Source organism: Saccoglossus kowalevskii, chromosome 11 (assembly GCF_978046115.1).
Source record: "Saccoglossus kowalevskii chromosome 11, keSacKowa6.1, whole genome shotgun sequence".
Taxonomy (NCBI): domain Eukaryota; kingdom Metazoa; phylum Hemichordata; class Enteropneusta; family Harrimaniidae; genus Saccoglossus; species Saccoglossus kowalevskii.
The window spans coordinates 13,071,084-13,087,863 of NC_140651.1; the positions used below are offsets into that span (position 1 = coordinate 13,071,084).

At 37.4% G+C, this 16,780-nt stretch overlaps 1 protein-coding gene across 2 annotated transcripts in view; it reads left to right on the forward strand.

The window, feature by feature from the left end:
• Window positions 1–16,780, forward strand: part of LOC100313645 (LATS serine/threonine protein kinase) — a 34,649-nt gene that overhangs the window by 13,752 nt on the left and 4,117 nt on the right. For both annotated transcript variants that reach the window (XM_002738450.4, XM_085505774.1), the window contains 2 exons: window positions 3,531–3,678; window positions 10,956–13,757. In XM_002738450.4, the coding sequence (XP_002738496.1) occupies window positions 3,531–3,678; window positions 10,956–13,757 (2,950 nt within the window). The remainder of the gene's footprint in view (window positions 1–3,530; window positions 3,679–10,955; window positions 13,758–16,780) is intronic.

A 16,780-nucleotide genomic window follows, 5' to 3' on the forward strand; every position in this document is an offset into this window, starting at 1 on the left:
GGACTGACATTTTTTATTTGTCGATACCCACCCGGTGACCCCTGTGGGCAAGTATGACGTATGTACACACTGCCAAGTTCTGCCTACAGCTCTCTGTTAGTGTTAGTTTGTTGCTGTATTTTAAGAGATTGTTTTCACCAGACAGACATTTTGGATTTGGAATGATTCCATTTTACCTACCTACCAGTTATTTGACATGTACGAGTACCTGATTGCTACATTTGACTTCCTACATGTATCTATAATTTTACAGCATTGAAATAATCAAACTTTATATCAATCTGACCAACCCAAAGCTGCCATTCAAAGATGGATTCTATACAATTTGTATAATGAATGTGTTTTTGAGACCACTTGAAACAGTCAATACAAGCAACTACATGTACTATGTGGCAACCGAGAGTTCATATGAAAGTCAAATAATGGATTGATTGATTGATGAAGTGAATTCATTCCAAGTTGAGCATTTTTGACAGCGTGCTACCTGAGGCAACCCATGGGCTGCTTATGGAACTTCAGCAAGCCTTTAGTTCTTCTGCAATTTACAACCTTAATTTCATGCCTGTATATACATTAAATATAACATAATCCACTTTTAATTTTATTTCGCAAGAGACAAATTTAGTTAAAATTTTGCTTGGATTTCTAAGCAGTGATAAGATTTTAGTCATGAATGCCTGTTATTGTATTATGAACTATTGCGAATACGAAAGGTTTATACTTAGTACTAGAGGTTATAATTGTTATTTCTAAATCTTTTTTAGCTCCGCTGTCAACTTTGTCGAGCGGAGCTTATCATATGAGTGATTGTCCGTTGGCGTCTGTCGTCCGTCGGCGTCCATGTCAATGTTTTACTTTTTCGACTTCTTCTTGAAAACTACAAGCCTGAATGCTTTGATACTTGGTGTGTATGTACCTGGGGTAGATCTCTTTTAGATTTGTTCATTTCATGGTGATATCTTCAATTCTCTAATTTTGGTAAATATTTTTGTAATTTTTTGTAAAGTGATATTTTTGACTTCTTGTTAAAAACCGCAAGTGCAATTGCTTTGATACTACATATATAGATGCTACATGTGGACCTTTCTCAGATTTGTTCATTTCGTGATGATATCTTCAATTCTCTAATTTTGGTGAATATTTTTGTAATTTTTGGTAAAAATTGATATTTTTGACTTCTTGTTAAAAACTGCAAGTCCAATTGCTTTGATATTACATATATAGATGCTACATGTGGACCTTTCTCAGATTTGTTCATTTTGTGATGATATCTTAAATTCTCTAATTTTGGTGAATATTTTTGTCATTTTTGGTAAAAAGTGATATTTTTGACTTCTTGTTAAAAATCGCAAGTCCGATTGCTTTGATATTACATATATAGGTACTACATGTAGACCTCTCTCAGATTTGTTCATTTCGTGATGATATCTTCAATTATCTAATTTTGATGAATATTTATGTCATTTTTGGTAAAAAGTGATAATTTTTGAATTCTTGTTGAAAACAGCAAGTCCGATTGTTATACATATTGTTCATTTTCTAATGATATCTTCAGTTCTTTAATTGAAAGGTGCCTTGCTAACAGCAGAGCTATCTCAGCCGAGAGGCTGCTTGTTTGAAGATGTATTTGTCGAATTGTGGATCCCATGCGATGACTTATACGACACATGTAAAATACATTGCTTATTACCAGTACACGATATTCAAACGCATACTCATCCTTAGGTGTTTCAATCTTAAGGATTTTTTTAGAACTTCGAATATAAAAAAACCAATCCTTCCATTCTGCTTGATGTTGACAACACAGTGGTTAAGTTGTTTTATTGACGTGTTATCTAACTCATCAGTCAGGTCGCAAGGTTATAGGTCAGAAAATAAATAAGCTTACTGTAAGTTCCACAACTGTGGGATATCGTATGTAAATTAGTTGAATGACTGGTCCCAGGTGGGCAATAATGCCACATAAGTAGAAGGACATGAAAATGCTTGCTGTTTGTAGTGGACCACCAGCCAGCAATTTGTTTATCCATGGGCAGTACTACCATAATATTTTAGTGACATGATTTTGTTTGAAATGAGCATATATAGTCAGCCCACACAGCCCTGTCATGTAGTCCCAAACATGAATATGACTTCTGTGGCAAAATGCACTATGTGTCATCACTAGCACTTGCAATTTGCACATACAGAAAAAAAGTCAGGAGAGACAACAGTGACACTTAATGTCTGGAACTGTCGCCTGGCACAAAAAAAATATTTAAAAAAAAAAAAAAAAAAAAAAAACAATTATCTCAGTATTGGCTATTCTATTTTGTTGAAAAGCTTTAAAAATCTTATTCAAACAAATCAAATCTTGAGAAAGGAAGAATTGTTATAAAAGCAACTTTTATTAACAGGAATTTGCCTATTAAATACCCCACTAATGCAGTATACACGGATTCAGTGTTGATATAATTTTTCAGTAAATATGTATTGCACATGGTTTTTTTTAGAGTCACTGAATCTTTGTTTGTTGCCAATACTTAGGTTTCATGTTTTGCCTTATCAGCATTACTTATTCACACCTGACCTTTTTCCAAAACTGCTTTAACTCAAAATTATAGATATTAAATAAAACCCTCACCCGTTCTTTTAAAAAAAAAGTTTTGATATATAAATTCACTGTATGTGTATTTACAATTGGTTTTTGATATATAAATTCACTGTATGTGTATTTACAATTGTTTTTTGATAAGGCGGTACAAGTTGCAGGGAATAAAATATCTGCTGGTTAGTTTTTTTTTTGTGGTCATGAAAATTATGAGTCACATATTTTTCTCAACATTATTACCGGGTACCCTGGTATTTTCTATATTGTTGCGCATGTGTTGTGCATGTAAATTACAGCTGTGTTTAATTCTATGGTAAAATTAATATTGAAATAGTCACGTATACACCAATGCCATTTTAGTTTCATGTGCGATTCAATTGGAATTGCGCTTCTAATAGAGAAATATCAGTATTCAATTTGTATAAAATTACAAAGTTCCATTTTTGTAAGGTGTAGGTATTATTTTTGAGTACCAGTAGTGGTTGAGAATGTGGCTTTTATTACCTACTTTCTCTTTCACACAAATTTAATGAATATCTGTGGAATTTGAAGGTCTTATGAACCATGTATTGACTCTTGCAACTTGTACGGACCACTGCTAAGCACAGTACATTTGTTCAAAATGCCGGTCCTTGCAAATAGTGAACTAGATGTTAACAGGTGATTTATGTATATTCATAGACTGAAACTTGTGTATATCTTTTGAGCAGCGTGTCATACAAATTTGGTACAACCGGAATATGGGCTTTCTAATATTGGGCAAACGATCCCCTGTGTTTAGGTGCAAACATTCACATTCAAATTGTCCCAATTAGGCAGAATCTTTGAAGCAAAATAATATAATCAACACATGCAATGAAAACAATTATTCATAGGACATACTGTAGTTATATTTTTGAAGCCTTGTTTTTAATTTCCTATTCTATCTTATTTCATACAGGATATGGCTTCAAAGGCACTCAAAATATGCAATTACAAAAGTGTGGATGATGCAGTGGACATAATTAGAAGAATACAGATGAGTGCCAAAAATGATTTACTAAGAGGAGGACTGCCAAACGGTTCTCCTACAGTTTCTAGTACTACAGGTAAGACTATAGCAATATGCATGCATCGTACTATTAGGAATATGTTGTTGCACAAAGCTGGAAGAAATACGTTCAAATCCAAATTTTGTTAGAAGTGCACATCTATGAAAGAGTCGTATTTCCAGAGCCATTCAAAGTCAGCCATCTGGCTGCCTGTTATTTTAAATACATATTCATTAGGTTCATACATTTTGTACCGACTTCACATTATAAACAGGTACAAAATTTGATTGAAAATTTTCATTTTTTACACAAAAATATCCATTTCTGTGGCTACATTAAAATCTTGCATTTAAATATAGGTGTCAGACAGGCTTTTTTCATTTTCTGGTTATAACCCTGTCTGGAGTTGACCCCATTCTGCCACCTCTGTTGTAATTTGACATGATGAGATAGCATTAGATAGCTGGAGCTTGTGGAAACCTTGTTGCATGGCAACCACTGCTATAGGATTTGATTTGTCTTGGAAGGGAAAACTGTTTCTCCTGTGATGTTTCCTCTTACTACTGCTAATGGTGGATGGGAGTTGAACCCACTCAGAACCTTCTGGTCCAGTCCCTCTACTTGCCCACCAATCTTGTTGTACATGTATTCAAAAATAATATTAATAATATTTTTTGCTTTTGAAATATATATATTTTGGGCAAAACTATTAATCAAGTTTTCAGTGTCTTATCACTAAGAACAACAACTTGCAGTCTGGACTATCAACTACAAACTGTACATGTAGATAAGTTTTGTGTGACAATTGTGAAATCGCAGCAAAAATAAATATTTTTTTCTTTTCATGGAAATACAAACATGGTATACATTTTAATGATGGTACTTTTTAACACCAAATTTATATTGCATTGTGAAATTAGCCATTATTTAAATGAGCACTGGTACTATACATCTGTAGGGCATACACTGTCTATCAGTTCCCCCCGACATTCTTCAAACTCAGGCGGCATCGCACAAAGTCTCGTCACGCATGCCATTTTCAAATTTTTTTACTTTAATTGACAACATCTTAGTTTGCCGAAAGGATCAACTAACTTGGGTTTACCCTTTGGCTAGCATCTTGATTTGAACCAATGGAGATGTTAACTAAATGTACTAGATATAATACAATATTTGGTGGTCTTTTGTCACTACATATTTAGTATAATACATGTATGTATACTGTAACCCGGACTTTATGTTTTAAAGACAATCACCTGAAAGAAATTTTGCAAAAGTAACTGGCTGCATGTCTAGGAATGCTTTAAAATAAATTGTGATTATCGTTGACGCAAACAATCTGCAAATGAAATTAAAGGTGGTATAATTGTGGACTTTTATTTTATTCAGTGAATTAATACCTTGCTTGTGTAGTACCTCATCACCATCCTGTGAATGTGAAGAATGCCTTGCATCTCTTGAGTCTACATGGCCATCTGTTTAAATACATAGATGAAAGTGTTAGGCAAGGTTATAGCTGCTCTCCTGGCAATCAAATCAAGTCTATATGAATTAAGGTAGCGAGACTATTATTTGTGTTGAAAATTACGATTTTCACATTTATTTATTAATTGATGAAATGCACTATAAACTTTCATCTGATAAAGTCAACGTAACCTAGAATGTCATGTAAGTTGGTTAAAATGTAGATTTTCTGAAGGGAAGTAAGGCAGCTTCAGTAGTGTTTTCCAAAATCAACAACACAGGTTTAACTGTGTGCCTATAAGTTTCAAAGATTAACTCAAGACAAAGCAATTACTACGTTCATGTTACGGGATCTCGGCACGTGCCGAAATTTTTAATCAGTTGTGTTTGCAGAGGGATTACAGCAGTTGTGTTCACGTTATTCAGGACCCACTTAGGACCGACTGGGCTCGTGCCGAAATCACGCTCTCATTCGTCGATCTGTTGGCCCAAACGATACGCATATGATGATAATAATAATAATAATAATTGTTATAGTGAAATTATATCCATTTGTTGCAATGGTGTTTATAACGAGCAATCGTGCACATGAACGGCAAAGAAGATTCAAAACATAATTATTTTTTTCACGTCAATGTAAAATGTGCAAGAAAATAGAGGTTGTAGCAGCACATAAATATGCGTCGCTGATGACGGTTTGCATTCATTACTACAGCATCCGACCATCTACTGTCATCGTAATTTCATGCTAGTATCAATCAACTTATGTTTTTCTTAAATTTACCACCGAGGGCGTGATTTCGGCTCGTGCCGAGCGTTCAGGCAGCAAATCTCGTCATGTGCCGAGTTTCGGTCCCAAGCATCTATCGGGACCGAGATCGAGTTCTTTTCGGCACGTGCCGACTCGGTCCTGACCGTTCACGTACAATTTTCGGCACGTGCTGAGATCTCTAACGTGAACGCCACTAATGTTAGGATGTATTATCAGTAGCTATCTGACACACAATGAGTGTTTCCAAACATTTGAGTGGTTTGTCTCCGCCTCTTTTTTTTTCACAGATTAGTCATTTGCATATGAATGTGTCAGACACAAGGTCACACAGCCACTGAAAAAAATCATTGATTTTGGTGTTTTCATCTGCCGATTTTATTGAATTATAGCTATCCCATTCCTGTATTTTTTTGGTTTCCAATAGCCTTACACATGTGGATGCCCCTGCACATGTTAAAACAGACCTTGATGGGAAAACAAATTGATTGTGTCGATAAACAAGCTTGAAAATCTTTGCTGTTACTTCATGGACGTTTTCTAGGAGTTTATGTTTTTCAAAATACGAGGTCTTTAACAAAAAATAACGTATACTTATTGTCGTCGGATTAACACCAAATTTTCACAGCTTTAAAGTGACAATGAGAGGAACTTGAATGTGTCCAGACAAACTATTTCATGGATTATTTACCAATGTGTTGTGGTTTGAGTTAGGGGCAATGCGGTTAAAACAGAAATTCAAATTCAGGACACTACTTTTCAAAACACGTTGCTTGAATAAAACTGACCAGACACATTCAATTTACCAGACTATTGAGCAACTAGGAAAAGTGGAAAAAAAACTTCTTATCACCAGCATAAATGCGTAATTATTTTTTTTACAAAAAAAGTAATTTTTCACTTTTGATTAAGTAACGCATTGTAGAATGCAGATACGGGCATGGCAAACACACCTTTAAAAAGCTTGGCGATTCTATTTGTAGTCTGGCGATTCTATTTGTAGTCATTTGGTCACAATTTGAAGGTGAAAACAAGTATGCAAATAATAGTCCCGCTACCTTAAGGTCTTGATATTTACCAATCTAAAGATCGTGATTGTTTACTAGTTGAAATAACCCACTGGCTTTTCAGAGACCTACTGCAAAATATCTCCTAGAATTCAAAATACCGTACATGTATTTGCTCTATTTGTAAAACATGCATTTATGTAAATAGCAGTTGTAATATTGTATATTGAATGCAGGTGTTAGTTTACATGCGGTACATGTAATAGAACAAATATGGGATGTCAATATTGATGTTGCGTTCATACATGTATTTTGGGAGGGGGTAGTTTTAATTCAGTAGCAGGTAGATGTCCCCCTGTGTGTCGCATTTTCATGAAGAACACTGTAAGTATGTACTCATAGAGATCACAATAGATTCACAACCATGTGCAATTCGCTGCAGGACAGCTGTTTTCTGCACATAAACCAAGTGGGACAGTGTAAACTTTTACACACTGCATGAGCCATAATTGTAACCACCGGTGTGATTGAATCCTATGTTTAGTGTGCAAGCAAGCAGACCTTAAATAAAAACATGAGAATTTGTTTTCGTATCCTGAAGGGTTACCGTCTGTGTCAACATTAATCAAGATCCGCGGCATTCATGCTGACCTAAAAACCTACTTATGACATGTGATTTAACTAATATTTGTATATCATGAAGTCATCAAGTATGTATAATGATTAAAAGTACTTTCACCTGATTCTTCAACAAGCATGAGAATTTATAAAAAAAAAATAGTGAACCCGCCAACCTCCAGTGCATTGCAACACAATATGTGTATGCGACATGTATGTTATTTACATGCCTTGGCCTGTTTCAGCAGGATGGCCAGGAGTGGAGAACTAGGATACACTGTAATGTAATCTCATTGACTTGGGTATAATTGCTCCAGGGGTAGTCAGATTATTATAGACTGCAAACATTACCTCATATCATTGGTATGCAGTGGAGGACATCTATAGTATGCCCCAGTGATGTGCATGGCTGGCCGCCAGCCTGTCTACTGCATGCATTTTGTAACCTCATTCCAGCTTTCCACATCACATTGTAGTACTAAATGATTGTATTGCAGATGTATATTTATAAAAATATAATGCCTTGTGGTTGCTTTTTGCATAGTGTGACTTTTTTTTGTTCTGAAAGATTAACCTGAATCAAGGAAAAAATGCAGAAAACATAATACTTGGTAGTGTTTATAATAGTTATTACCGGGGTGCATCTGTCACCATATTTCTATCAATTACAGCTCGCTGTAATTTTGCGTTGTTGTGAGAGTTGCATCCTACCTCGTTAGGATAACGAATGCTAACTTTGGAATGATGTGGTTATATTTCCAAGATGGCGGACATGTTTAAAAACAAACTTGTTCCATTAATTTTACTCCCATCTTTCGTTAGTTCTGAGCTTCACATAGCTAATGGTTATTTCAGAAAGATGAAGATACCACAAAGTATGCACTCAAACAGAGCCGTATTGCCCTCCACTACGCATTGGTCAATACTGAACTGTTATTGTGCGTACTTTGGTGTATCCTCGTTTTGATATATACATTGTATGTAATAAATGAAGGGAGACTTCCTCATAGATCGCTATAGTTTTACAACAGATTAATGGCAAACTATTATCAGTGTACTAATGCATTAATTAGCCAATCAGTTTTAATGTTTGCTAATCATTAAAATTAAATCCATATGAACTTATAAAGTAACTTTAAAACTCATTTTCAACTTTTAAAAACCAGTGAATATGTCCGAATATTTAAGTAATGAAATTAATTGGCAGTGAAAATAAATAATATTGTGCCTCTGTCGCCAAAAGATAGTTCCTAGTTTGTATGCTCTCTTTTAAATTCTGCAATTCCAGTTGTCTTGCATGCTTTCTCTTATTTTTGCATGAGACCCCCTCTTCCTCCGCCAAGCGTGGATGGTGTTGTATTTTAGTGTCTGTAGTGCTCTTCAATATTTTGATATATCACCTCCACCAAGGCATTTTTAATCAGTGATTCCTCTGAATTCTAAAAATAAAATTTTAAGGTGTATGAAAAGTCTTCGAGTTACAACAAATTTACGAATTACGTCATACAACGAAAATTACGTTTTGACTAGGAAAAATAGAAAGAGATTGGTTTATAGATATGATCTCAGATTTCAGATACATGACTGTATGCTATGACCAGGGCACTGACAACTCATGACTGTATGCTATGACCAGGGCACTGACAGCTCATGACTGTATGCTATGACCAGGGCACTGACAACTCGTGACTGTATGCTATGACCAGGGCACTGACAACTCGTGACTGTATGCTATGGTCAGGGCACTGACAACTCGTGACTGTATGCTATGACCAGGGCACTGACAAGTCATGACTGTATGCTATGGTCAGGGCACTGACAACTCATGACTGTATGCTATGGTCAGGGCACTGACAACTCATGACTGTATGCTATGGTCAGGGCACTGACAACTCATGACTGTATGCTATGGTCAGGGCAGTGACAACTCGTGACTGTATGCTATGACCAAGGCACTGACCACTCGTGACTGTATGCTATGACCAGGGCACTGACAAGTCGTGACTGTATGCTATGGTCAGGGCACTGACAAGTCGTGACTGTATGCTATGGTCAGGGCACTGACAAGTCGTGACTGTATGCTATGGTCAGGGCACTGACAAATCATGTCTGTATGCTGTGGTCAGGGCACTGACAACTCAAGACTGTATGCTATGACCAGGGCACTGACAACTCATGACTGTATGCTATGACCAGGGCACTGACAACTCATGACTGTATGCTATGGTCAGGGCACTGACAACTCATGACTGTATGCTATGACCAAGGCACTGACCACACGTGACTGTATGCTATGGTCAGGGCACTGACAACTCATGACTGTATGCTATGGTCAGGGCACTGACAACTCATGACTGTATGCTATGGTCAGGGCACTGACAACTCATGACTGTATGCTATGGTCAGGGCACTGACAACTCATGACTGTATGCTATGACCAGGGAACTGACAACTCATGACTGTATGCTATGACCAGGGCACTGACAACTCATGACTGACACTGGTGGTTCCAGTTATCTAGAGTTGGCATCAATTTATGTATCAGTATATCATTGACTGAATTGTTGCCATCTCTGTTGAGATTTTTTGGCGAACTGTAAAATTCTGTCCGCTGTGAATGTTATCAGGGTTTCTCCCTTTTTTACATATTCAGTTTCAGCCTTTGAATTGTTTATTTTTATGTATTATCTTCAATTTTGAATCAAATTAGCACAACTTTCTGTTGGCTACGGTACATTATTATCATAATTTTATGAAAAACCAACACTTGCCTTATAGATTATGCGATGTAGAATCGTATTTCAGTTAGTGCAGGATTGGTAACCACTGGAGCTTGCGGACATTATTCAAGTGGTTTCGCAAGATTGACAATGAACAAATGAGAATTATGCTGTCTATGTTTGTTTACAAATTAAAAGTTGTGATTTTAATGATTTTTTTCTTAACTTTTTACTGTTTTTCCAAAGCTTAAACCTGATTTGATTTCTGGATTGTTAGTTCATCAACTTTCAACCACAGTAAAACTTATTCAGGTCAGCAGCTCCCAGTGTTTGACTTGACCCCACACAATGAAATTTGCTAAATCTGTTCTAAACTTTTTGGATTTCGGCATTCCCGTGATGTATCCTTGGGAGGAAAAAATGTATAATAATAAAGTAATTACGAGGATACCGCAAAGTATGCACTCAGACAGTACTTTGGTGCATCAACCTCCGCTTCTCGTTGGTTGTTACTTCTGCTGTCTTCGTGCATACTTTGCAGCATCCTCGTACTAAGCTCATAATGCAGTATTGTGACTCTCCCATAATGCATTGCACATATATATACCGGTATATGCAGTAACATGCAAGATAGTGCAAAATTTGAATTCAGCTTTAACTGCCTTTAATGTATGCATTGATTTGCTCAGGTCTCCTGTCTGTCCTGTCATCTCCACCTATTACCAAATATTTACTTCTTTTATTCTGTCTTTCTAGGGTACCCAGTCAATAGAAAGCCAAGTTTTGAAGAGAGGCCACGGGGAAGTCCGCTACCCTCCAGTGGAGATTCACAAAGCTACCGATCTGATAGTCCATCAATTCGCAGTGATCAGTCCACATCTCAAAATAGATCCTATCCGTATTTTCCTGACCCACCAAGGATTATTTCAACACCGCCAACAAATTTGGGAGTAACTAGACAATGTTCCCCAAGTGGACGGTTGACTCCTCCACGGGGACAAACACCACCTCCCATGCAACGAGGACAAACGCCACCACCAATAAACAGAGGACATACCCCTCCCCCCTCTGAGTTTAGGACAATACAACAGTTGCAACAACAGTTCAGTCAACAGCCTTATTCATTGGGAGCTGGGCATGTACAGCAGATGGTGCGAGGAATTTCGCCAGTGCCGCAGGCATGGTCGCAAACATCGAGTACAGCATCGTCGTCATCGGGAATGTCCACGGCATCATCAGGTGCGCCTAATTTTCAACAAAGGAGTGCCTTTAATTCAACACCAGTCGGTCGCCCACCTGTTATAATGGCAGTCCCCACAGCAACTAGAACTGTATTTCAAACTGAAAAAATGTTTACTCCTAATTTACAGGGTGGCAATGGACAATTTCAGCCAAATCCACAATTGACTCTCCCATCCAATGTGTCGCCGCAGCCACATGTGATTCAGAATCAGAGAACCATTCAGACTACTACACAGACTGTAACCACCCAACAGACTGTGCGGAACAATCAACAATACGAGAGTTCGATCCTTATACAACCCCCACAGTCGCAGCAACATGTCAAAACACAATTGATCCACCCACAGAATCAACATTCACCGTACCAATCTCTGTCAATGCATTCTAATACCAGTAGTTCCAGTTCACGGCAACCCCTTCCTCCTCCCAGCTATATGCAAGCAACACAGTTGCAAAATCCCCAGCAGCAGCAGCCACCTCCACCCCCTCCTCAAAACTTGGACAACATCCCAAATCAAGTGTATACACAGGTTTCTGCTGGGGTGAACCCGCAATACAATTTTCCTAGAATAATGACAACTGCGGCTGTGGCGGGAACAACTGCATCTCAAGTTAGTCCACAGAATATAGGCACCATCCATCCCCCGATGCAACTACAATTGCAGCCCCCTCCACCACAAATGCAGCCACCAGCCCACGGAACAAATTTGTCACAGCAGAATTCAAATGAACAATATCGTAGCACCGCACATATATTAATTTCTCCTGCTGCTAGTTCGGCACAGTCCCCGCCCCTGCCCCAGTCGCAGATGCAGCCCCAACCCCAACCCCAACCAGTTCACTCAGCGGCTACTGCAATAATAAGTGCTGCACTACGGAGGGCACCACCGCCAAGCTATGAAGAAAGTCAACAGTACAAGCAGCAGCTCGCCAGTCAACAGTTGCAGCAGCAATCACGGGCACCCATCCCGCAGAATATGTTCTATAACGAAAATGACAGTAATTTGTTTCAATCAAATGGGTCTGATAACAGTCAGGAACAACAGCAACAAAATAAAGTCACGATTGTTATACCAAATATGAATCAACCGAACAGGCAAGGTCCAACTATACAGCTTACGTTGGAGTCATCCCCCAATCAAACTGTCAAAACAACCTCCAAGGAAACCACAACAACATCACAGACTGTAACTACTACATTTAAGAAACATGGAATGAACCAAACTCCAGCACCTTCGGGTGCGCTTTCACCGGGATCATACTCACCAACACCTATTATGCATTCAGTGAAAAGTACATTAGTTCAAAAACCTGTATTACAAACTGCTCATGCCCCAGATCATCCACATCCGCCCTTGCAAAGGAGATTATCATTAGATAGTATAAGTTTACCCAGCACTCACAGCAATCAGAGCTGTCATGGATCAACACCCAGGTCAGAATCTCCCAATTTGCAAAGTTACTCACCGCTTACTATCGCAGAAACGAACTCAACAGCGTCGGATACGCCAAGTGAACCCCCGCCACCGTATGAGGGATATGTGCATCATAAGATTGAATCTCCAGTTCCTGAAAGAAAAAAGAAACGTGACGATTACTGCCGCGAGCTGAGGGTAAAAAGTTACTCCCCTCAAGCGTATAAATTTTATATGGAACAGCATGTGGAAAATGTACTGAAATCTCACCAACAGAGAGTTCATAGGAGAGTACAATTAGAAACTGAAATGGCCAAAGTCGGGCTTTCCGAGGAAGCGCAGGCCCAAATGCGACGGATGCTCAGTCAGAAAGAATCCAATTACATTCGACTAAAGCGAGCGAAAATGGAGAAAAACATGTTCAAGAAGATAAAAACTTTGGGTGTGGGGGCATTTGGGGAGGTTGCCCTTGTTCAAAAAAATGACACCAATGCTTTGTATGCGATGAAAACTCTGCGAAAGTCGGACGTCTTGCGGCGAAATCAAGCTGCGCATGTGAAAGCTGAGCGAGACATTTTAGCAGAAGCTGATAATGAGTGGGTTGTTAAACTGTACTACTCATTCCAAGACCGTGATAATTTATATTTCATCATGGATTACATCCCAGGGGGAGATCTAATGAGTTTACTCATCAAATTTGGGATCTTTGAGGAAGACCTAGCCAGGTTTTACATTGCGGAACTTGTCCTTGCGATTGAGAGTGTTCACCGGATGGGATTTATTCACCGTGACATAAAACCGGATAACATATTGATTGACAGAGATGGACATATCAAATTGACCGACTTTGGACTCTGTACTGGATTCAGGTGGACGCACGACTCAAAGTATTATCAACCAGGTTAGTGTCTTTATAGTAAAATACAACTTTTTACAAAGAACTATCAGAAAGTGCTAGGGAGTTTAATACTTTCAAATCCTGTGTTACACGATTATAATTTTTCTAACTTTTTGCAAGATTTTTTTCTTTTTCATTTCTTAAAATTTATTTGCCTTAATATAAAAGGATGCAGTCACACTTGTTCGCATTTTCTCACTTCTGCACTTGTGCTGTTACTGTTTGGCCTGTACCAGTTGCTAATTCTAAAAGGCAATATAATGGCATTGTTCACTGCTGTGACGAGGTTTAAAAAAAAAAACTCTGTAACATTGTCACAATAGATCGCATGGTCCATGCACACCATTTGTTGTCGGACATGCGTATGCTGATTGGCGAAAATGTAAACGAAATTTGACTGTGTGCTAGCCTTGTAAGAACATTGTTTGCATTCTGCTCACTGTGTGAATACAGGGTGGAGTCCAGTCTTCAAATATGTAAAACATTCTCATGGACCACTGAAAACACTATACAATTATCACTCCACTACGTGTATTAAATGCATAAATAAGGCAAAATACACAATAATTATGTACATAGGGTGGTCTAAGTCACCCACACATATAAAATAATAGATTTGTATTTTTCTCACATTATGTAAAGAAATTTTATTGCATTTAGTAGTACCGTATATTAACTCCTTTATAAATGAGGTTAGGACATTATTTTAATGAGTTTTTAATACAGTATTCTGAGATAATTAGTTAGATGTAAAAGTTGAATTACTCTCACATAAGCCATTGTACAGCAACTTGCTGAGTGAATGCAAAACTTGAATTTCTTTTCTGTGATGTATTGTACATATGTAGACAATGAGAAAATCGCATTTACAGTATAGATCATCATGATGTTGTGCTGTGTTATAGTGTGAAGCGACTGTAAGACTGTCAGTCATGTGTTTCTACTTGAAATACCAAAGCTTCTTTCAGAATCTTGACGGTTCCAGGCTCGCACTCTACGTCCCTGGATGTGTTGTGGTTATTCCAGAGCAACTGGCGGTGATAATACATGTACTTTCATACAGTGATATTGACATAGCAATCATAACGTGCCAACCACCCAGGCATGTTTTCTTTATTGACTCAAATATAAGAATTTCAGAGGTTCCTGTTACACCCGATCATGAGGGGACTGACCCCTATGCAAACAGTTAGTGAAATTTACATGCACGTCAGCTGCATATATTGCACTGTTAGGTTGTATAGCAGAACTTGAGGAGAATGACCTGATGTTATGTTTAATTTATTTTGACTGTGGTATTTTTACCATCTGTAAGACTGACTTACATTTATTTATTAAGATATAGACTACAAAATCTGACAAAACAGTGAAAATATTCAATTAATTCTATCGAGGAGGTCTGCATTGTGAACAACTGGGTGTATCAACGGCATTCTGGAAATGTTCACATGGTCAACTAGTTTTGATTTCAGTTGGCATACATGTAAAACCAAGGACAAGTATTAGTTAAGGAATTTATCAAATGTAATGCTGTGATGCAATCCGGTGAGAGTGCATTGAACTGTTTCACTGCATGGTATGTCATGCATTACCCGTGTTGTCCTACAAAGATGACCTGTCAATTTGTGAAGCATGATAATGCACTGGTAGCAACCATACTATGATATGAACTAATTTAATTAAATAATTGGGCTGTCTAAATGTCACGGTATTAAAACTAAATGTCATCTATCAGATTTTTCTGGCGCATACATATTCAAACAGGAATGCCAAGGATTGAAATAGATTTGTTTCCCTGCATGAACAGTGTGCATGTTGAATTTGAAATTTACCTGCACTAACTTGTTGTGAAATGCACCACTTTTGAAGTTTAAATAAAATTTACGGGTTCTCGATCAATGTAATCATGAAAGAATTTTAGTTATCTTACAATGTTGGTTGAACTTAATTTAGGCTTAGTGAATATAATGAGAAAATGTTGTGTTAATTTCTACATGCACAGCGTGCACATTGTATTTTGTGTTTACCTAATTGCACTAGCTAATAATCTATGTACATAGTGCAGTGTGCACCAGAGTATTTTGACCCCTGAATGCTGACCCATATTTTGGTTCATAAAAGCGCTGTAAACCATTTCATTTTCATAATTTCAATAATTTATTTTTTCATTTTTTTTCCATAGAATATTTGTGAGGGTGAAATAAAATAGCTACAGTATTTTGCTCTGATTCCCTCACAAAATCACATACAAACTCTACTGTGTGTATTCATTCACTGGAGGGGGGGGGGGGGTAGTAAAAAGTCTTTTCGATATTTCTTGATTGTGTTATCCTGTCTTGATAGGTAGTATACAAAGATTGAGTGATGGTGATTTGCTCTTGGTATTTTTAGTATGTGTTGTAATTCATATTTAATTTTACATTTAAAAACAAGAATTTCCACTTGTACACTCACTATATATGGGTGATATAAAACAAAATGTCAGGGTTCAGTTATTTGTCTGATGTTTAACCAGAGGTAGGTTTTGCCAACCCTTATTTTAATAGGATGTAACTCCACATTATATGTAACCTTTCCTGCAGACGAGACAAAATTACTTTCAACCTTTGAAAGTTATTTATTGAGATAATTGTTGGGTGTTATTTTCTGAAATGTTGATGATATGTCACATTCTGGAAATTCTTGGTTAAGCATTAAACTGCAGCTATCTAACTTTAACGATGACAAAAATGTACTTAATTAACTGTTAGTATGTAAATACTGCTCTTAATGTCAGTATCACCAGTTGGCCATGGGACTCACTCAGAGGTTGGTCCTTACCCTCAGAGTTCAGTTATGTGTTCACGTAGTTCAAATTATTTGATGTATGTCATGAATATTTTGAATACTGAGAAACCTACATGTACTGAGCTTTTGAAGGTCAGAGTCAATTTTTGTTACCTTTAATAAAATAAACTTGCATAATTTATTTCCATATTTTAAGACCTTCCATTGCCAATGGGAAATTCTGTAAAGATATTTTACCA